A 23,220-nucleotide genomic window follows, 5' to 3' on the forward strand; every position below is an offset into this window, starting at 1 on the left:
AGGAGAAGAGGAGACTTGTGTTTGTAGGGGATAAAACTCACTATCAACATGTGAGCCCCCTTATTCTATTATGTACATAATGAATAAGTATAGTGGATGGATGCCTGGCCTAACTGGCCACATGGGGCTTTACCTCAACAACCTCTCACGTAAAGGCCAATGTGGTCGTGATCGAGAAAGAAAACCGTACAAAGCTTGTACAAGGCCATCACAAGTATGACCCCAATATTTTATCCCCTCTTATAATTCGTGAGTTTAGACTATTTTGAACTTATGAAGGTATATTTTTCAGTTATCTAGCGGATATGTAAATCTTTTTGATTTTCGTCCAAGTGGTGACCGACTGCAGAGTTTCATGGAGATGTATTGGGAGGGTGTGCATACCCCAACAACTATTGATCTTATATTCATGTGTTGATGTGATTTTATGTGTGTGTATATAATTTTCTTCTCGTTTTAAATAAAGTTTTTTTAATAAAATAATACAAATAACGGGTCTTTTAGTAATATTGGTTTTGTTATGATTGATTGTGTAGAGTTTCTTTTCGTTTTGATTTTGGTTTTTTTTAATTATGTGAGTGATGTTTATCATTTTTTTAAAAGTTGTCTTAATTTATTTATTTACTGTTTTTTGTTTTTGATTTTGTGTTTGTTTGTTGCTTTTTTTCTAATGTTTTGTTTTTTCAATATATATATATATATATATATATATTTTGTTGGTATTGTTTTGGTCTTGTTTTTGTTTTCAAATTTCATTTGTTTCGTTTTGTTTTTTTTTTGTGTTATAATAAATTTATTAAATATAACTTTGTAGAATGTATGCTTTTAATTCATAATTTTTTTCTTTAAAAAAAAAAATAACATCTTAATTTGGGTTCATTGAATCAAGTGTGTTTTTTGCGATTTAATGAAATATCTCTCGTGAGAGGAGAGATTAAGTAGTGATTCTAGCGCAGGTATTCGATTAGACGCTATTGTCAATGATCTTTTGTGTGTAGCAAGCAACCTTATTTAAGGACCTCATTGCTTGGCAGCAACCCTGCTATACAAATGAGGGGTGTGGTTAACACCAATCTAGCCTTAGGATCTTTAGCCTTGAGGTGGGCGTTGATATGATGAAACATTAACCTTATTACAAAAATGAAAAACACTTTTATTATTTTCTCAGCTTCAACCAACAATGTTGATGACTCTCAAGTACGTCTTTTCGACCCTTCTCTCTTTTCAATAGCTAGAAGTAGTCATAATTTGTATCAAGAAAGATATAAGTTTTTAGCTAAGTCTAATTTCCATGTTTGTGGTGATGGTTCTATATGTTGGACTTCTTTCAAGAATATCTTAGTTAGTACTCATTACACAAGTTCTTCCATAAAAGCCCTCAATCGTTGAGGTATTTAAGGAAAAAACACCTTATGGTAGATCGTCCTTTAAGTCCGGTTCGTACCTCTCAAGTTATTTGCGTCATTTATAGTATTCATGATATTTCTATGATGTATGTTGGCCAAACCTTTTGAGTAGCTTTTGTCCGTTTTCAAGAACATGTAAGAGAAGCGAGAAAAGTTCAAAGTAAAAGCACCTTAAGTGAAAGTGTGAACCCTTGTATACGAAAATAGCAAAACATGGCTTTGAGTCTTTCCGTTGTTTTCCTATTGAACACATAGAGGGTAATTTTAGAAACTCTAAAGAGTTTTGTAAATCAGCATGGCCTCGAGAGTTGTTTTGGATGAGAACTTTGTATACCTTATTCCCTTAAGGTTTCAACTTGGAAGGAAAGTCTTCTTTACTTAACAATAAAACAATTTACCACAAGAAACCTATGCTTTGGCAAAGGCATCGCAAACCCGAGTTAGTTCTTCCTTCAAGTAAGTCTAAAAGAGCTTGAATTCCTAAAGGTTCTTGTTCAGATCCATCTTCTATCCCTCTCAATCCAGTTGTCTTGCACAAAGCTATTTCTTATGGAGTACAAGGTCTTCTTAAGGCTTTAATCTCTAGAATTGAGAGTGATGGCCCTTCTAGCCATAGAATTTTTGCGTATAGGGATTACAAATGGAGATTGATTTACCTATCTAGAGTCATGAAGTTGTGTCCTTTTTCTTATAAGTATTTTGAGAGGTTTAATATAAGGATCTTGTCTAAGCTCTTGTATACCCTTGAGAACTACTCTCATGAAGATTTGGAGTTAAGAAAGTCTCATAGTACTCAGCTTCGAGTACTGTTAGGTAAACTTTGAAGTCCAAGTGTCTTAGTCTGCAGAATCCCTTGGTTGGAAAAAAAGATTTGTCGATAACTATCTTTATCTCCCCTGACTTAGACAAGATTGGATTAAGCTATATTTTGAGATCTTAAGAAGCTTTGGATGCTCTCCCTCCTTGCGTGAGAAAAGTATGGAACCATCCTATCGTAGCTTTCAAATATGTGAAAACTTTAGGACAAAAAGCTTTCAACTATAGTGACATTGAACGTAATCTTAAAAAGCAAGAAAGGCTAGCAATCTCAGGTATTGATTGTCCTTGTAGTAAGCTACCATTTCTTTTTACAAAAATGGAGCTTTGGGTCATGTAGTTAGTGTCAATTATTCGATTCTTCCTTTTGATTCGTGGAAGGACTTTTCTCTATTGGTACTAAATATAGGCTCCCTTCCTTGAAAGACTCTTGTCTTCTCAAAGCAATAGAGAAAGGAATTTCTAGTTTTGTAGTAAAGTTTGAGGAGTCTTTAGGAGTTCATGGTGTTTTTACGCATTAAAAGTCTGTAGTTCTCAAGCAAGCTTCTTTGAAATTAGCATCTTGCTTTAGGAATGTTTCTTTAGAAAGGAATAGCTTATCTTCTTCTGATTGTTATGCTCTTAGGAAATTTCATCGTCATTTTGTAATCTCTTACGTAAATAAGTGCTCTAATAACTTTGTTGTTACGTGCAAAAAGTTCTATTTAGAATGCTTGTTAGATGAAGTAAACTCTCAAACTTACAATGGTTGTGATCTTTCAATGCAAGAGGTTATCTTGAAACATCAAGACTTTGTAATAAGTCTTTTGGTTTCATGTGCTAACTTAAATTACCATTTTTGTATACCGTTTGGAAGTTCCACAAAAATCCTGTAAAACCTAAATTTTTAGTTGCCTCTTGTAACACCTCTTTAGCAAAGGTTTCCAAATGGCTTAGTTATTGTTTCAAAGCCATTTTACCTAGCGTAAATGAACTTTGGAATTTTTTGTTAAAGGAAGCAGATGTACCTACGATTCAAGTTGGATTATAAATGATTCAGTAGGTATAATTCGTGTTATAATTTTCAACCCTTCAGGAAGTATAAAGGAGAGATTTTCTCCCTTATGTGACATGTCTCCAAAGTTTTGACTATACAACACTGTATACAAAACTGAATTTGGAGGAGCTTAAATTCATAGTCAAGTCTCTTATTTCAAAAGTTTTTGCATACAAGTTTGAGAGCATAGGTATAAGGCATATGTTGATATAGACAAAGGAAGAAAGAGATTCACCATGATTGTAGATGACATTGCATCATATCTTGGCTAGATTTTGTTTTGGGTAATTTATATATAACCGTTGGTGACTTTCTTTTCAAGCAAACAATTGGTATCCCTATGGGCACCAATTGTGCCGTTTTCCTTGCTAATTTCTATCTTTCTACTTATGAGTTTGATGTTATGGAGCGTTTTGTCCTTGCGACCACTTGCCCAATATTTTTGCACAAGTTATGCAATGTAAGACGCTTTGTAGATGATCTTTTTGTTCCTGACGTTTCTTCTTTTCAAGGTTTATGTACTTGAATTCAAGTTCTATAGATGGAGGAATTTATCCTTAAGGAGTTTTCTGAACGTAACTTACCAAAAATAGTGATTACTGTGCCTTTTTAAACCTTAAGATTTTTCAAACTTCCTTTGAACCGGAATGTGCCAATCTAAATATCATGTGTATGCCTCACATTTCTTCGAACATTTCTCTTTTAGCTAAATACGATGTCATTTGCTCTCAACTCTTATGATTTTCTCGTCTTTGTTTTGGTAAATTTGCTTTTGTTGTTTAGTCGTGCCATCTTATTTCTTTACTCGTTGAGAAAGGATATTCACTCAAAAGAATCATGAAAACCGTTTGTTATTTTTTGCATTGCAATAAATTTATTTTCAATGTTTCTTCCTTGGAATGTTGAAGATAATCAGTAGTAAATTCAATAAAAGTGGGGAGCTTAAAAGCCCATTTATTGTTTGACTTAGGAACACACTATTTTGATGTTTAAATCTTTAGTGCTTTTAGTATTTTTGCTCTTGCTTGACAAATGCTAGCCTTTATCAGGGCTGAGTATGCCCATCACCTCCGCAAGGTGATAGAAACTAAGCTTGTTGGTTTTATAGAGTACGTTCAAAGTATGAATATACAAACTTGCACCTACTCTTGGGCACTGACGACATGAGTAGGGTTGTTTTTGCAGAGGGAGTGCCTTTGATTGCATCAGACTGGTTTCTCTTGGATGTACAAAAGGTGGCTCACCATTATGGTATACATAATGCTGAAGAAAAAGGCAATTTTTTAATGACATGTAGCATCAGCTTATAGAACCATTCACAGGATGGGGCTTTACTGGCATTGATGGCTGCTCTAGCTTGTCAATTGCAAAGTAATTACAAAATGTCGAAAGGATAGAATTAAGGGGCCCACTGAATTTCTATTAAAATGCTCAGGCATTCAAGCTTATTTGTGGTTTACATGCATCACTTGCTAGGGAGAACATTGTGATGCTGTTACCTTAATTGTCAAATGTGTATAGACTTCGCTGGTCTCTTAAGACCCTTGCAATGCTGAGACAAAGGTGGCGTGGAGTCTACTTTGCCTTGTCAGGCAGCAAGTTCCAGTGAATCCAACATGCCCTGTTGCTTTCCTCCTTCAATCTAGGGTACAAGGAATTATTATGCAAACATACCTGGCAGCAATGTGATTGCGTTACAAAATCTCTAATGGGGTGAAGCCTCCTGTCTACTTTTCTTCAAATTATGTATAAATGACATGGTAATGAGCTAAGCTAAATGTTATTCTGGGAGATATAATCTCTCTGATTCTTTTTATATTATAGAAGATCTTGTGGTGAATGATATGTGATGTGCTGAAATTGGTAACTGGAACTGTTGCTGCCAATGATAATTGTTATTGTATCAGGCACTGACAGTAATGGAAGAGAGGGAAAGCGAACTAGGTTTTGGACATTTACGGACACATCTACAGGATATAGATTCTGCTCTTCTTGGTGGAATTCCATTTGGTGCACTAACAGAAGTGGTGGGTCCTGCAGGATTTGGAAAAACACAGGTGCGGAACTTGTTTTTCAATACTCATAAGTTATTTCTTGAACAATATACTAGATTGCCAAGATATGGGTCAATGCGGAACTCATTTTCCAATACTCAGAAGTTATTTCTTGAGCAATATACTAGATTGCCAAGATATGGGTCAATGCACATCAAGCTAGGCATTTTCCATGGCTCTTGAGCCAAGTCTTTGCTTCAAGGACTAGTGCTGGTTGGATGTGCCCAAAAAAGCCCCTTGTGTTTCTTATGTACTTTTTGAAACGGTTTGCTATTGTTTCATTACTTCAATTTGCTGCTGCTCAGTATGGATATCGCCTGAGGTAAGAGCGTTTAAAGGTATGGAATGCATACCTTGTGTGGTGCCCAAGTGTGCCCTTTTCTGAATGGTTGTGAAGGAGTACGAGCGGAAGTGTGACGCGAGAGAGTGCGCGAGAAGAAGAGCATGACGATATGGTGAACTCGCTCTACTGTAATGTGTAGGGCATAGTGAGTTCTTATTAGGTTTTTACAAAAGAATATGTGTACATACCTGGCGGCCCGCCCACTTACCTGGGCGACCACATTGGGCTTTATACCCCAACAACCTCCCACTTAAAGTCCAATGTGGTACTTTAAGTGTGAGAAAAGCTACTATACAAGCTAATATACAAGAGATGTAGAGAAGTGATGTACTACCCTACACCTAACTGCTTGCGAAAATGCGCAAAGCTCTGTGAGGGAAGTCCTTTTGTAAGTAGATGAGCAGGATTTTCTGTGGTGTGAACTTTGACAAGCTGAATTTGCTTATCCTCGAGCATTTCCCTGATGAAGTGATACTTCACATCCACATGCTTTGTCTTTGAGTGATAGACTGGATTGCGAGCCAATTGTATAGCACTCTGACTATCACAATATAACACAGGCATCTCTTCTTTGATTCCCAAATCTGTTACTAGTCGATTAAGCCAAATTGATTCTTTGCATGCCTCTGATGCTGCAACATATTCAGCCTCTGTAGTAGACTGAGTAACACAATCTTGTAATCTAGAACGCCATGATACTGCTCCACCAGCCAATGTAAAGACATACCCTGACGTAGACCTTCGGTTGTCTAAGTCACCTGCATAATCTGAGTCTGTAAAACCCTTTACACTTAGCTCCTGACTCCCATAGCATATACGCATACTCTTTGTAGCTTTCAGGTATCTCAATATTCCTTTCATTGCCTCCCAATGTTTCTCGCCTGGGTTTGACATGTATCGACTTACTACTCCCACTGCAAATGCAATGTCTGGGCGAGTAGCAATCATTGCATACATTAAACTACCCACTGCAGACGCATATGGAATCTTATCCATTTCAGCCTGTTCTTCCTCAGACACAGGACAATCTTGTTTGCTAAGTTTCACATATGGTGGCAATGGAACACTCAATGCCTTTCCCTTCTCCATATTGAAACGTTGCAAAACCTTGTCAATATACTCTGTTTGAGATAACCAAATCAACTTCTTTGATTTGTCTCTCTCAATGCGCATACCAAGTATATGACTTGCCTCACCCATGTCTTTCATGTCAAACGATTTTGCCATCTTTGACTTCAAAGCTGAAATTTCTTCCAAGTGCTTGCAAGCAATCAACATGTCATCCATATACAAAATAAGGATCAGCCAACTGCCATCCTTAGCCTTCTTTGTATATAGACAGTGATCGAACTCACTACGTTTGTAGCCTTGAGAAAGCATAAACTTGTGGAACTTATGGTACCATGCCCTCGGTGATTGTTTTAAGCCATAAAGACTCTTTAACAACTGGCATACCAAATCTTCCTTGCCTTTCTCAACAAACATGTAAATTTCCACATCTAAATCACCATGCAAGAACGCTGTCTTGACATCCATTTGGTGCAACACCAAATCTAATATGGCAACCAATGCAAGAAAGCATCTCAATGTAGTCATCTTGACCACCGGAGAGAAGACTTCATCAAAGTCAATGCCTTGTTCTTGCTTAAAGCCCTTGGCAACAAGCCTTGCTTTGTACTTTGGCTGACTATCATGAGCGGTGATCTTATACCTGTAAACGCATTTACAAGGTAGACCCTTTTTGCCCTTTGGTAATTTAACTAGCTTCCATGTCTGGTTTTTATGTAGAGCTTTCATCTCTGACTGCATGGCCAATTGCCAATTCCCGGAGTCCTTCATTCGCACTGCTTCCTTGTAACATGAAGGCTCATTGCAATCAGTCAACATGACATAGTTCATAGATGGAACAAACCTATCAGGAGGTCGCGTGATACGTCCAGATCTACGTACAATAGGTGGCTTAGGCTCAGCCACAACCTGTGGTTCCAATCTATCTTGTCCTTGCTCCTCTTGAGCCCTGACATTTTGTCTTGCACGTGCAGGTCCATCTTGTTGGAAGACAACTCTTCTAATCTCCTCAACCCTCTCTGGTTTAGAATGATATTTGGATTCATTAAAGTGAACATCATTGCTGCGGACAACCTTTCTGGATTCGGGATCCCAAAGTCTGTATCCCATCTCACCAGAATTACCATAGCCTAGAAAGATGCACTTTCTACTCTTTGGCTCAAGTTTGTTCCTAAATTCCTTTGGAACGTGAGTATATGCCTCACAGCCAAAGACTCTGAGATGCTTGTATGAGGGCATTTTGCCTGACCATACCATCTCTAACACTGAATCCTTCTGCAAAACCTTGCTAGGAGATCTATTTACAAGATGAACAGCTGTTGATACAGCTTCAGCCCAAAACCCATTTGGCAGCTGTTCATTAGACAACATACTTCTGACCTTCTCTTGTATGGTCCTATTCATCCTCTCAGCAACACCATTTTGAGGAGGATTGTAAGGAGCAGTAAGTTCACGTTTTATACCTTTTGACTCACAAAAGTCCTGAAAGGCCTTTGAAACATACTCTCCACCATTGTCATTGCGTAAGCATTTAAGCTTCTTGCTACTCTGATTCTCCACAAGTGTCACAAACGTTTTGAAAACACTAAACGCTTCATCCTTGTGCTTGAGAAAGTAAACCCATTCTTTCCTCGAGTAATCATCTATGAATGTCATAAAGTAAGAAGCTCCCCCTAGAGATCGGTTAGGCATAGGTCCACACAAATCACTATGAATAAGTGCCAACTGTGTATCTCTTCTACTGCTTCTATGCTTATGTGGCTGCTCTGTTTGCTTACCATACAGACAATGTTCACAGAATTCAAAACCATTAAATGAAAAGCCAGGCAAATAACCAGAACGAGACAAGATTTCCATTCCCTTCTTGGACATATGTCCTAACCGGCTATGCCACAAAGAAACGTTCGGCTGCTCGGTTACATTGATTACATTTTTAGAGACATTTGATACATAAATCATGTAAAGTCCTCCAAACTTTACTCCATGTGCTACTGTCATAGAACCCTTGGATATCTTCCACATGTTCTGTCCAAAAGTGGTGACGTAGCCAGCATCATCAAGTAAACCTGTGCTGATCAAGCTCTTTGTAATTGCGGGAACATGTCTCACATTCTTCAGCGTGAAAGAACAGCCATTCTGAAACTTCAATTGAACATCTCCAACACCTAAGATCTCACATGTCTGCCCATTGCCTAGCCGAACATGATCTTTAGTGGTCACATAAGAGGTAAACCACTCCTTGTTTGGAGACACATGAAGTGATGCCCCTGAGTCTATAATCCAGTCACTCAGTGCATTTCCATCAGATGCTGTAAGAAGAGCTGAGTCCATTGTATTCTTCAAGAAGTAGATGTCTCCTGACACTAGACTGTCATCCTCTGCAACAGTGTTTGTCACATTTATTTCTTGAATCTTCACTGAGGACTTGTTCTTCTCACCATGGTCTTCAGCTTTCTCTTTGCCTTTTTTTGATTTCCTTTCTCTGCAGTCTCTTGTCATGTGACCCTTCTTGCCACAATGGTAGCATTCTATGTCACTCTTGCCTTTAGCACTGCGGGACTTGCTACGAGAGTGATTCCTCTTTCCACCTTTGTACTTTTCTTTGGTCCTTCCCCTGACAACTAAGGCTGTTCCTTTGCCTTTGTCCATTGTCTTTCTATTGGTTTTTCTTCAGTAAGCAGACTTCCTTCTACACCTGCTATGTTCAAACCATCTGGAGGTGCAGAATTACTCAAAGCTGTGCGAAAAGTGTCCCAACTTTCCGGCAATGTGATCAACAGGAACATAGCTCTAACAGGTTCATCAAACTTGACACCTTGAGCTGACAACTGACTATAGATTGTGTTGAATTCATTCAGATGATTGGACATAGGTGTCGCTTCTTTCATCTTCAAGTCAACAAGCTTCTTAAGCCAGTATACCTGTGAACCTGCACTCTGCTTCTCATAAAGATCACTCAGCTTTAACCATGCTTGATAAGCCGACATCTCGTCTGCTACATTGAAGTAAACGCTTTCTGCCAAAGTCAGCATAATGGTAGAAAGTGCCAATTGATCCATTTCGCTCCATTCATCTTCGTCCGTATCTTGTGGTTTTATCCCCTTGAGCTTTATAGGTTTTATGTGCTTCTTTTGTGCCAACACGTGCCAAATCTGCTTCTTCCACAATGGGAAATTGGTTCCATCCAGCTTCTTGATATTGTAAAGAGCAGTGTCCTGTGATCCGGCCATAGCTATGCTTCAGAGTAGTTTACTTTCCTGGGAAAAATTCGGCAGAGTTTCCCCTGTAAACTGACCTCTGAACCAATATCAACCTGTCAAATGAACCAAGAAAGCTTCAGATTCTGCATAAATTTCGGCAGAGTCTCCTTTGTAAAATGGCTTTGGTGTACTCAAAAAACAGACCAAAAAACAGCTCAAAAAACCATTGTCTCTCTAACACTGTAAGCTGTGGGTAAACCTGTCCTGCACCTGTACTGTCTGTCACTGTCCTGTAAGCATAGACTGCGACAATGCCTCAACGGCAGTAAAGCAAAGATGCAATCCCAATTGTCTAACTCACAGTCAATACATCCTAGCTGCCTATCTAAGGGTGCTCGAGGGATCGCTCCAAGACCTGTATCACCGAAAGGATCTCAACATTCGAGAATCCCCCAGCTTAATAAAACCTCACTCGACCCTCAACAAAGGCTGCAGTAAATGTGACATTACATAGACTTCCCACAAAATCATACATCCACAAATTTCCCACTATATGCTGTAACTGCTGCGGCGGTTGTTTGCTGCGTGACTCACAGCCAGCAAACCCTCAACAGACATACATCATCTCTGACAATACATCCCATGTGGAAGTACCTGCAATGTCAGGATGGAATTTGCATTGCAGGATGGAATTTGGAATATCAAGCAGCAAACACAAGCTACCTGATGAACTAGTGAATGTCGCCTACAGTCTGTGTGTAGATGCGCCCGTGTCGTATGTGACACGCCTCCAAGAACTGTGAGCCGTCCTTCGATGTGTAGACAACCACAAATCAACACTCTGGGAGTGCCGATATCCTCAGCACCTGCAGTCGTAGGCCGAAACCCCAAATTTGCAGAGTCGGATCTGCACCCGCCGAGACCACGTAGACGAAAATGGCCTGCGCAGTACTTTGTTGAAGCCGAACGGTGGCCGAGTTGACCTCAGAATGAAATTCTGAGAACACCGAGCCCTTTGAGCTATCCCTCTAGATTTGGGGTTGTGTCTTTGCCTGTCGAATTTCTCTCCAATCTGAGCTGGGGACTCTAGCCTCCTGCAGTGCTGCCCCGAGCCTCGATCTGAGCTGTGATACCAGTTGAAGGAGTACGAGCGGAAGTGTGACGCGAGAGAGAGTGCGAGAAGAAGAGCACGACGATATGGTGAACTCGCTCTACTGTAATGTGTAGGGCATAGTGAGTTCTTATTAGGTTTTTACAAAAGAATATGTGTACATACCTTGCGGCCCGCCCACTTACCTGGGCGACCACATTGGGCTTTTATACTCCAACAGGTTGATTACTCAACATACAACCTGAGAAGGGAATGTTCATAAAGCTGAGCTTTGTAAGTGTGCCTGCTCTGTGTGATTAGTGGAAAGGGGGTTATTTAAGGCATTGTGAACGACTTTTCTAATTCAGTCTAGAAGTAAAGAAAGTGCATTGTTTTTGCTTTGAAGTGTATTTCCTTCATGCTGTCAGTTTTTTGATAAGGCTTAAATGCTGCCTTGTGCAGCTATGTCTCATGCTGTGCGTGATTACAGCCCTACCGAAAGAGCATGATGGACTTGATGGCAATGTAATTTATTTTGACACTGAGCGAAAGTTCCATTCTGGAAGGTTGACCCACTCATCTTTTCTTTGTCAGTTCAATTGTTAGTTGTTGTCAAGGTAGCAATGAGATGTCTTTCCAAATTTAGGATGGCAGAAATGGCTGTTTCAAGGTTTCCCCACTTCTTCACTGATGGTGACAATTTAAAGAAGGTAATACTGATTATCAATGTGGGTTAAAATAATGTGCTGCCTTTGTTTCAAACAAGTTCCTGCAATAATCAAAAGTTTTATAAGGATTATGATTCTGCTAGGTTCGTGCTTGGTGTTCGAGTTAGTTTCTGTCGACTTTTCTTTTAAAAAGATTTTTGCTGGTTGACATTACTATTGAAGAAGGATTTACGAGCCTCTCAATGTCTCCTCCTATGGCAAAGGCAGAAGGTTGTATCCAACATGGTCTTTAAGCAAAATCTGTCCAACACTTTCCTTCACAGGTGTTGTATTGTTGCCTGCTTGAGAAGCACCTCTTAAGCAATTTTTTAGTAATATTGCCTTGACCACTTTGCCAGAGTTTAAGTAGGATAGTGTAAGATTACCATGTGGATGTGCCTTCTAGGAGTCAGCAAAGTCAATTTTCTAATGTACTATGTAAGAAGCGCGTAGCCTTGCGACAAGAAAATTTGCCTGCTGTGATAAGAACCTTAGGCTGACTAACACGCTTAGGTTTTAAATGTTGAACCCTTCAATTTAAGGTTATAGTTAAGATTAACACATCGTTTACGTTCCAGGAGATATGGTGAAGAGATCTTGATTAGCTCAAGGTGAAATAATATGTTTTGTACATGAGGCTTTCTCAAAGGGAGCTACCACTTGAAGATCTTAATGTTCCCTTGTATCTCAGTCTAGTCAATGGCTTGCGGTTGAGGTCATATCATCGCGTGTTCAAGTAAAGATTAAAGCAGGTTGTGAAAGACTTGAAAGTGTTTCGTTGTTAGGTTTAGGTGAAGTGTGTGCGGTTTTTTGTTCCGACGTAGATGGAGTCATATATGCATAAGGATAATGTAAATAAGTGAATAAGGCATGATCGTAAACTATTTTAGGAAATAAGTTGTGCAAGCAAAACAAAGCTTTGTAGGCAATTAGTTTTAGTAGTCGACATAGTCGTGCTAAAAGTAGAGGTACAAATGTGTGCTAAATATTTGTGTAGTCTTCCTGTTGTGAAGAAACAGAGAGATATTTTGATTTTGTACATATGGTTCTTGATGGAACACGATCAACAAATTTTTTGTTTTTTTCTTTTAAGCCTTGGTGATCATTAGATTTGGTTGTGGTGTTGTTTTCTATGTTTGTGAAGTTGCAGTAGAGATTTGTGTGCACATAGAAGGGTGTGATTGCTATGTCTTCTTGGGGTTGCAATCGAAGTATTTATGCATTTAAATTGCTGGTCTTTTTTGATTGAAAGCAAGGTGTTCGGTGAGGAAGAATCAAGCTTTGAAGATGGTCTTTGCAGTCATGCCTATCTCGGGGACGTTCGGATGCGGATTACTCCCTATCCAAGCCAGCCTCGAAGATAGCGCGGTTAGCTGCTGTGGCAACATCAGTTCTCTCTCGTTCTCCATGAGGATTGTCTCATGGAATGTGCAGGGATTAGGTGGGCCCTAGTTTTGGCGCCCGTGGGGTCGATTGCGTAAGGAGCTTTAGCGATGCCTTGTGGGCGGAGAGATTGATATTCTTGTGCTGCAGGAGCATCATCTTTGTGAGAGCCGCATTAGACGATGTGGCCAGCTTTTGTGTGGGCGTTTTGAGACATTTTGGTCAGTTGCATTTGGACCTGGTGGTATATAGGAAGGGGTATGTATGACTATTGCGGACTCTTTGCAGCAGGCCATTGTGGGCAGAGGTATTATTGTGCTTGGCAGGGCTCAGTGGATTACTATGCAGGTTCAAGGTTGCCTCTTGGGTTTCCTGAACATTTATGCGCCCATTGTGGCAAGTGGGTGTGCAGAGTTTTGGTCTCACATTGTAGAGTCTCTGCCGCATGCAGAGCAATGGTGCATTGGAGGTGACTTCAACATGTTGGAGGACCCCTCAGATAGGCTTGGTGGTAGCCATGCTACTGTGCACGGAGCTGAGTTGGCAGCCTGGGAGAGGCTATGTATGAAAGGCTATGTATGACTTTGAGAGTTTCAGATGTTTGGCCACTCTGGCTTTGTGAGGCCTCCAAACAGCTTGGCCTTCTCTCGCTCGGACCACAGAGTGGGAGGAGTGAATCTATCTCGGATAGATCACTTCTACGCTAGTGACCACATGTGTGACTTGGGAGGGTCAATTTGCATCTTGGCTGGGACATCTTTTTTGGACCATGCACCAATGATCCTCATGGTGACAGATAGATAGAGGAGGGGGAGCACGATGCTACGCATCCTTGAGAGGATCTTGTTGGACTCAGAGCTCAGAGAGTGAGTGGTGGCTCTTTGAACAGAGGGCTTGGACACGCAGGACTCTCCTGCTGACTTAGTGGCCTCTAGACTTGCTCAACTTAGTCATTTTTTTCTCCAAGAGTCTACGGTCCGCCTAGCTGCAGCAAGGGAGGAGGAGCAACGTCTCCGTCAGGGCGTTGCTTCCTTGCAGAGGATGCAGGAGCAACACCCAGACAGTCCTTGGTTGGAGGAGTAGTTGCAGCACGCTCGTCAAGAGCTTGCCAGCATAGAGGAGAGGCGTCACGAGTTTGCTTTTCATCGACAGGCATCTGAGTGGACCCAGGTGGGTGATAGAATGTCTGGGTCGTTCTTTGAGGTAGTGGGACCCCGTCATGCGCACATCAGTGTTAGCAAGTTGAGGAGACCTGACAGGTTAGTTGCTTCAGAGTCAGAGGATAGGTGTGCTGTTGCTACTGACTTCTACCGCGACTTGCTGTCAGCAGAGTCTCAGCCAGAGCGTCAGGATGCATGCAGGGAGCAGGTTTGGGCACAGATGCCTTGCCTTGTGACTGAGAAGATGAGACGTTAGCTGCCTCTCCAGCTAGAGGAGCTCCATGTGGCCCTCAGAGCACTTCCCCGTGGTAGCTGTCTCCAAGAGGATGGTTTGACTCCCAGTTTTTTCTTGGATTACTGGGACTTGCTGGGCACAGACCTTTGCAGCGCTTTTCAGTACATCTTGCACACAGAAGAGATGCCTGACAGCATGAGTGAGGGCTTGATCTACCTCATTTCCAAGGAGGGAGACTCCTTGGATGAGATTCGACAGTGGCGACCCATCACTATCCTCAACTCAGTCTACAAAATTCTAGCTAAGGCTCTGAGCTTGAGGATTAAACCACTTCTAGAGAGAATTATACATGGGAGCCAGATAGGTTTTGTCAAGGAGCGTAGTATCCTTGACAACATCTTCACTTTTTGGGAGGCGTCAGCCCTCGCTCGCCTCCGAGGTGAGAATCTGGTGATACTTCTTCTTGATTTTGAGAAGACCTACGACAGAGTGGATTGGGACTTCTTGGAGGGTACTTTACATAGGACGGGCTCTCAGATGCTTGGATCAGAGGTGTGTTAGCTCTCTACAGACGTGCACACAGTCTGGTGCTTTTGGCAGGAGGTAGAGGAGACCGTTTCATGCTCACACGCTTAGTTAGACAGGGCTCCCCTCTAGCCCCTTCCTCTTTTTGTTCTATGCTGAGGCGATGAGCAGATTCTTGGTTTCATATCAGGTTGGTTTGCGTGGCTCAGCGTTCCCTACTCGGGACGATGAGCTACTGGATGCTGAGTTTGCAGATGACTCATCTTTGTACTTGGAGGGCCAGGAGGCCAACCTGCACAGGTGTGAGCAGAGACGTTTTGTTGTGCATCAGGCGCAGTGATCAACTGGAGGAAGACAGTGGCTTTTTGGGTTGGTAGTGCTCCTACGCCTGATTGGCTACCAGGTGAGGGTTTTGGATGGATTTCCCTAGGGACTGCAGTTTGCTACTTGGGCTGTCAGGTTGGCCTGGACTTGTCCCCTGAGCAACAGATTGCTCCCCTCCTCCTATCCATCAGGAGGAAGTTGCTACATTGGAGTTTGGCACGACTCTCTTTGGCAGACAGAGCTGTAGTAGCCAACCAGGTTTTGTTGGCTACTATGTGGTACATTACATCTTGTTGGATCTTTTTGAGTTCTTGCATCAGCCAGGTAGAGAGGTTGATTAGGAATTTTCTTTGGTCAGGGTGCGACACTCAGATAGCCCGGGCCAAAGTAGCATGGCAGGTCATCACTCTACCTTGTTCGCAGGGGGGGTTGGGGATCATTGACCCAGCGCAGCAGAGTAGAGCCCTTCTTGGGAAGTTTGTTGTCAGAGGACTACTTCTAGGGGAGGAGCCTTGGAAGGATTTTTTGCTTCAGTGGCTTCGAACTTGAGTGCCTCAGGAAGGAGGCCCTTGGAGACCTTCCATCAGATGGATCTTTACAGAGATGCGCAAAATTGGTATGAGCAGGAGACTTGAGGATTGTTTTGCTGTGAGCCTACTTCGCTCTTTGGAGCAGTTGCGGAGAGGCCTGGAGCGACACCAGCCACGTGCACGAAGGAGCGCTTGAGACAACCCCTTGTTTGGAACCCCATGGTCAGCACTCAGAGAGGCCACTTGGTTGGTAGTAGGCCTCATGTTTCTTGGGGTTCCATGCTAGAGGGTCTGTAACATTTAATGGCCTAATAACTTATGAGTAGCGGAAATTAGCATGAACATAGTGGGCATTTCATTAGAATAGATTCCTAATGAGAATTACAAGAGTGCTTGGGTGGAGAGAGCAACAAAAAGCATAACACCTAGTTAGATAGCATCGACAGTACTTTCAAAAGAGAGAGAAATTAAGCTATTGATAACAGTTGAGGACCGGATTTTCATGGAGCCGGTCCCCCCTCCAAAAGGCTTTGTATTATGGTTTCTCCCATCAAGAGAGACATTGTACAATACAATTCTTTGTGTTCCTTCAAGACTAGCTAGTGCAATGAAGATGGAAACTTCATGCACTAAGCAAAACACTTAACAAACACAACTTGAATTATCCCCGTTCTCAGACCCAAGACCTCACACACCTTCGAAGATGGTGAGAGCTAGCAGGGTATGAGAGTAGATTGAGAGGAGTGTTGATGTAGGCTTCTATCTCACAAGCTTGGAGTAGGTGATGAGTTCTCCATTAAAGCTTGGGAAGAGATAGTCTTCTCTTTCTTCACACATGAGCTTGTGTGAGTGTGTGTGTGATAATGCCTTGCAAAAATCAGCCCCCTCTCTCTCTTGGGCGAGCCCTCTTGCTAATTGCTCTTGCTGAAGCCTCATTGGCCCTCCCCAAGTCAAGCCAATTACAATTAAGCAGCATAAGTGATAGCCTTCTGACACGTGTCCCCCTTTCCCCTTTTGTGAGAGCTTTAGGTAATTAAATAATTAAACTAACCTCTCATTGGACCCCTTTGCCTCCTGGCCAATAGGAATCAGGCAAGCCATGGGGCTCCTGAATGCTCATTGGACCCCTTGGGAGACTGCCCAATAGTCTTCTAGGAGACTTAATTCTCATTGGTTTCTTTTATTAAATGTTTTTAAATTAATTAAACTAGATTTACTCTAGCTTAATTCTCATTGGTCCACTTCAAGGGTCATCCAATAGAAATTGGGCACACCTTGTGGGCATCTGGCCTAGGGAGCTGACATGTGTCCCTCATTCCCTTTGTGTAAAGGGAGCCTGTGTGTGATTGTGTGTGGCTTTCTCTCTCATCCCCTACCTTTAGGGCTCGCCCCCTCCCATGTAGGGATGTGCAAAGACTTTTAGGGCACACACAAAGCATCCAATTTTCCCTAGGGTTGACCTTTGGACGCAACCTTTGAATTTTGGAACCTTAGCATTTTGGAAGTCTTAATGGGCTGAACCTTAGGGTCTTTTTAGCCCATTGTTGCACATGGCTCTTTTGCAGATGGCCCCCCCTTTGGATCCCTATTTTCCCTCCTTTGGATCCCTACTGTGGCCGGTCTGCTAGCTTAACCAATATTCTAGCTTTTTCTCCCCTGGCCTTCCCCACATTAAATGATCAGTTTAATATGAGAAAATCATTTAGGAGAATTAGATATTGATTATTATGACATTACCTCTCTCTTGAAATCATAGTCGTCCTCGACTATGGTGTAGAGAAGATAAAGCATGTTCATGAGTCCTTTTCTTAGCGGGTAGAGGATCCCTATGTTACCCTACGACATCATTCCACAATGGATGACTAGTCCATTTGGCGCTTGAGAGCCTGAGGCTGCCGCAAGCATGTCTGCACATTAGTCCTATCAGTCTTCCATAGTAGAGCGACAAGCTGTACTTGGTGTTTGGGAGACGTCGTCTCTGCAAACTTGATCTAAGCATGCATACTACTTCATTTTTGTGCACAAATAAAGAAAACGAGTCTTATAAGACAAAAATTTTGTTCATTTTTAACATTTTGTACATTTGCTTACTCTTGGGAAGCATTGTAAGCATTGACAAGGTTTAGGTTATCCTTTAATTGTATGCCTTGCATCCATCTAGCATCTTCAAAAGGATAATTCTTAAACTTAATAAGATATCGTCGGATAGTCTTACCGCCTCTTAGTACCTTGTCTTCATGTCGAAGAATGGACTCGGGCTGCAGCACCTCTTCTTGGTCCTCGATCTCCGGTGGGTCTTCAATAGTTGGTTCTTGAGGTGGCTCTCCTTTGTAAGGCTTTAATAGGCTCACATGAAAAGCATTGTGTATGAGCCAATGATTGGGCAACTTGAGTTGATAGGCCATCTCATTGATTGGCCTAAGAATCTGAAAGGGACCATAGTACCTTTTTGCTAGTTTAGCATAGTACTTTTGGTGACCCGTAGGATTCTTGCCCGTTGTGTGCCTTAATCGAGCCTTGGGAAACTTTAACAAGACCCAATCGTTTTCTTTAAAGGCTTGGGCTCTTCTGTGCTTGTCAGCAGCAGCCTTTTGCCTTTGCTGTGAGATAGAGATAGCATCCTTAATCTTTTGGAAAGATTCTTGTAGGTCTCGGCTATACTCATCTGCAGCGAAGATCTTCCCATGTACCTTAAGTAGCAAGGGACTTTTTGATCTTCCCTCAATTACCTCGAAAGGTGCTTTTCCTGTGGAAGTATGTACAGTGTTATTGTAAGCATACTCTACTAAGGGTAAGTACTTCTCCCATTGGGATCTTTGATCTACTTCCGTTACATAGGCTTTTAGTAGATCGAGAATGGTTAGGTTAGCTATTTCACTTTGGCCATCAGTTTGTGGATGATAGGCCGAAGAGAAGTTTAGCCTTGTTCCTAAATTCTCAAAGAGACCCTTCCAGAAATTACTGGTCATTCTAGGATCTCTATCCGACACTATGGACATGGCAAGCCATGGTACTTGAAAATTTGTGAAATAAAGAGGGTTGCCATTTGATGGGCTTTGATAGTCTTTTTGACAGGTATAAAATGAGCTTGTTTACTAAACCTGTCTACTATCGTCCATATTCCCGTATTCCCATGGATAGACTTAGGCAATCCAAAGATAAAATCCATGGATATGCTCTCCCATGGTGAATTAGGGATTGGCAAGGGTTGAAGCAATCCAAGTTGCTTCCCTCTATCAAATTTTGTCTTTTGGCATACCACACATTTGGAAACATACTCTTGTATGTTCACTTTCATGGTAGGCCAATAGAAATATGTTTCAATTCCCTTTAAGGTAGACTGAATCCCTCTATGCCCCGCATAAGGTGGAGCATGAGATTCATACATTACTTTCTCACGTAGTGAGTTAGTAACGCATAGTCTATTGCCATAGAGAAGATAACCATCTTGTAAAGTAAATGGTTCTTCTTTCTTCCCTAATGCAAGGGCTGAAATCACATCTCTAAAATCGGGATCAATAGCATACTCATCTATCATTGAAGATAGATCATTGTGAGTTGCTATGGAAACCGCATTCACTCTCGGCCGTCTTGAGAGTGCATCAGCTACTTGATTATGCTTGCCAGCAATGTGAGCAATATGAAAATGAAATTGCGAAAGGAAATTTGCCCACCTCATTTGTTTGTCGGAGAGCTTGGTCTGCGTCATGAAGTACTTAAGACTTTGGTGATCCGTTCGCAGAATGAAAGGAGTCCCCAATAAATAGTGCTTCCATGAGTCTAAGGCATGTAGAACTGCAAGGAGTTCCTTTTCGTATATGCCTAGAGCTTGCTCAACAGGGTCGAGCCTTCGACTCTCATAGCCTATGGCGTGCCCTTCTTGGAGCAAAACAGCTCCAAGGCAATCACCACAAGCATCACATTGGACCTCAAATGGTTTTGAGAGATCCGGTAGTGTAAGCACAGGTTGAGAGATAAGCTTTTCTTTAAGCTTTTCGAAAGCATTGTTCTCCTTAGCAGACCATGTATACCTAACGCTTTTCTTTGTTAGGTCATGTAATGGTCCCGCAATTTGTGAGAACTTTTCTATGAAGCGTCTATAGTATGCACACATACCTATGAAGCTTCTTAGTTCATGAAGATTCCTTGGTTTAGGCCATCCTTTTATTACCTCTAACTTGGATGGATCCATTTGGATGCCATCTTGAGAGATAATGTGACCTAAATACTGAATCTCTTGCAAGAAAAATTCACTTTTCTTTCGATTAACATAAAGTTTATTCTCTCTTAAAACTTGAAATATTACCTGGAGGTGTTGCTTGTGTTCCTCCAATGAATTAGAGTAGATGATAATATCATCAAAGAACACTCCAGTGAAGGTTCGATGAGGCCGAACAGCTTCTCCATCAAGCGGTTGAATGTGGCTGGTGCATTGGTCAAGCCAAAAGGCATGACAATGTATTCGTAAAGACCAAATGTAGTTCGAAATGCGGTCTTTACAATGTCTTGATCAACTATCCTTATTTGATGATAGCCACTTTTTAGGTCAACCCTACTGAAGTAGGTCGATCCTTGTAGCTTATCAAATAGGTCTTCTACCCGTGGAACGGGAAACCTATTCTTGATAGTGATCCTATTTAGTGCTCTATAGTCGACACACATACGATATGTGCCGTCTTTCTTTTGCACTAATAGCACAGGTGAGCAAAATGGAGATGAGCTTGGCCTAACCATACCCTTCTCAACTAACTCATGCACTTGCCGCATAATCTCCTCTTGTTGAGCTTGAGAAACTCTATAAGGAGGTTTATTAGACGGTGAACTTCCTAGAAGAAGTTCAATTGCATGGTCATCATTACCTCGTTTAGGAGGTAGCTCACAAGGGATGTCGTCAATAAAAACATCTTGAAACCCCTTGAGAAAATTGGATAACTCTAATTCCTTTTGGTTGCTTTCTTTTGCTAAAGCATTAGGTTCATTTTGAGAGTCTTTAACAAAAATCATGTACACGGAAATAGAGCTCTTTATTGACTTGTTGAAAGCTGGTGTATGTACAATGGGGATGGTGTTACCCATTTCCTTAGCATCTATATACATGTCTTTTTCCCTGAACTTAAAGGAGATTCTCCTTTCAAGAAATTTAACATCGGCAGCCAGGCGGTCAAACCATGGTGCCCCTAGGATTACATCCTCATGCTTGAGAGGAGAGATAAAGAAGTCCTCTTTGTCCACATAGCCTTGGACATGAAGCCTCAATTTCCCGATTAAGGGAGTGACTGAAGCTTCTTGCCCCTTGAAGGCACTGTCTGCGGGTAGGACATCTCCCATCTCGTAGGATTGTATTCCTAGCTTGGTGGCCAACTCTATAGATATAAAATTGTGAGTAGAACCAGGGTCAAAGAGAATAAAAGCATCATGTTCTCTTACCTTTCCCCAAGCATGGCATAGAGGAGATCCTTTGTGGTGAGTTTGGTGAGTCTCCTCCTCTTGGATTTCAACCAAGGAAGCTCTAGGAGGATCTTGGCGGTTGTTCTTTTGGGGACAAGCGCGGTACGCATGCCCTTGTTCGCCGCACTTGAAACACCGGTTATCCTTACGATAACGCTCAAGCTCTTCAGGAGAGAGTTTATTCTTACCTTTGTAAACTCCCTTCTCTTTAGCTTTGTTGGAGTTGCCCTTAGGAGACTTTTGGACATTGTCCTTCCCCTTAGGCTCATTGGAACCCTTGTTTTCCGGGGGCTTATTATTTCTTTTTGCCCCCGTTTGGAAATTGATTCGAGAGGCCACCATAGTGTGGTGTATTACCGCCGATATGGTACGTGGTCTTTGGGAGTTGACATACTCCGCCATTTCTTCGGTTAAGCCCGCACAAAATTGTTGCTTTTGCTCTCCAAAATCCAACTTTTTGAAGACAGTGGCTTTGAGTTGTAGGTCCCAAAACTTGTCTACATATTTGTGGATGGATTCATTGGGAGAGAGCTTTAAGCTTCGCCATTCGGTGAGTACTTTGTCTTTGGCATCGGTGGCCAAAAACTGCTTCATAATGGAAGCTCTTAAAGCTTTCCATGTTCGTGGAGCTTCACCGTTGGCTCGTAGGCTAGACCACCATTGTCTGGCGGACTTTTGAAAGTGCATAGCTACATGGCGTAGCTTAGAGGACTCCGTGAAGCCCTCATCTCCGAACGCCGCATCGAATTGTTGGATAAAGGCCAAGACTTTGTCCGTAGCACCAAAGGTACCATCATAGGTAAGGAAAGAGATGCTCTTCCCTCCCTCTTTGAATTTCTTCAACTTGGACGACCTCTTCCATGCCGCATAGGATTTCCTATGGCCTCTTCTTTTTGATGGTTCAAAGGTTGCACCATCACTTTCTTCAGAAGGTGAAGAATTTGAAGAAGGTGGAGAAGAGGGTGACCTCTTTCTCGCCTTTTTCTTGTCTTGATCTTTGTCGTCTTCACCATAGCTTTCATAAGAGGAAGAGGATGAAGAAGATGGAGAAGAGGGTGTCCGCTTTCTCGCCTTTTTCTTCTCTTGTTTTTTATCATCCCTCTTTGAATTATGGCATGGAGAAGAGTGTGATGGTCTTCTCCGCTTTGGTGGTGATGGAGAGCGTTTAGCCCGCCGTCTTCGTGGAGCCATCTCCGCCGAGGTGGCGGGAGACTCGCTTCTTTCTCGTTCCTTCGGTGGAGGCTCTTGAGTTCTCCTTTGGGAAGGAGATGCATCATCAAGAAGTAAATTCTTGAGCCCCTCATATGGATTCTCTTCTTCTTTCCGAATCGGAGAGAGACCTCTTTTGGTAGTCTCACAAGGAGGCTTCCTAGGTGTTCTCTCGTCATGGTGATGAGCTTGGAGAATCCCGTGAGCACGGAGCTGCCGTTGCACTTCACTTTGGAGAGATGGATTGCCCATGGCTTGTTGAAGCCTAGAAACAAGATAGTTAACAAGCATTGAAGCATCATTAGTAGCTTGCTCATGAGCAAAATCAAAGTTATCAACATTAATTTCACTCTCTTTACTATTGTCAGCCATTCTAACAACTTTTAGGTGTAAACTTTTTAGGTGTACTTTGGCACTTCAAGCCCTAGTTGCTACTCCTCTTTACCCCTTTAGAAAAAGCACTCAAGCTACTGTACCCGCGGCTCGAATACCATTAATTGCAAGGAATAGAAGAGAGGGTCTTTCGACACCAAAACAACACCGGCTCCTGTCAAGCTTCTAATAGCTCAATAGTGGTTAAGCCGTAGGCAAGCCCCGTAGGACTCCACTATTAAGACCATAGCTCTCGACGGTGATGCCCCGTTAACTGCACGAAGGCAGGCGCACTGCAAGGCTGAAAAATCCCT

At 42.0% G+C, this 23,220-nt stretch overlaps 1 protein-coding gene across 4 annotated transcripts in view; it reads left to right on the forward strand.

Moving 5' to 3' along the window:
* RAD51B (DNA repair (Rad51) family protein) overlaps positions 1-23,220 on the forward strand; it is an 86,059-nt gene that overhangs the window by 37,603 nt on the left and 25,236 nt on the right. For 2 of the 4 annotated variants that reach the window (XM_086519414.1, XM_086519413.1), the window contains exons 3-5: positions 5,166-5,315; positions 11,476-11,579; positions 11,660-11,723. In XM_086519414.1, coding sequence (XP_086375540.1) covers positions 5,166-5,315; positions 11,476-11,579; positions 11,660-11,723 — 318 coding nt within the window. Of the gene's footprint in view, positions 1-4,443; positions 4,510-5,165; positions 5,316-11,475; positions 11,580-11,659; positions 11,724-23,220 lie in introns of all 4 variants that reach the window. The other 2 variants (XM_086519416.1, XM_086519415.1) reach the window with 2 other exon arrangements.

The sequence above is a fragment of the Adiantum capillus-veneris genome, chromosome 9 (assembly GCF_014529385.1).
Source record: "Adiantum capillus-veneris isolate H3 chromosome 9, ASM1452938v2, whole genome shotgun sequence".
Taxonomy (NCBI): Eukaryota; Viridiplantae; Streptophyta; class Polypodiopsida; order Polypodiales; family Pteridaceae; genus Adiantum; species Adiantum capillus-veneris.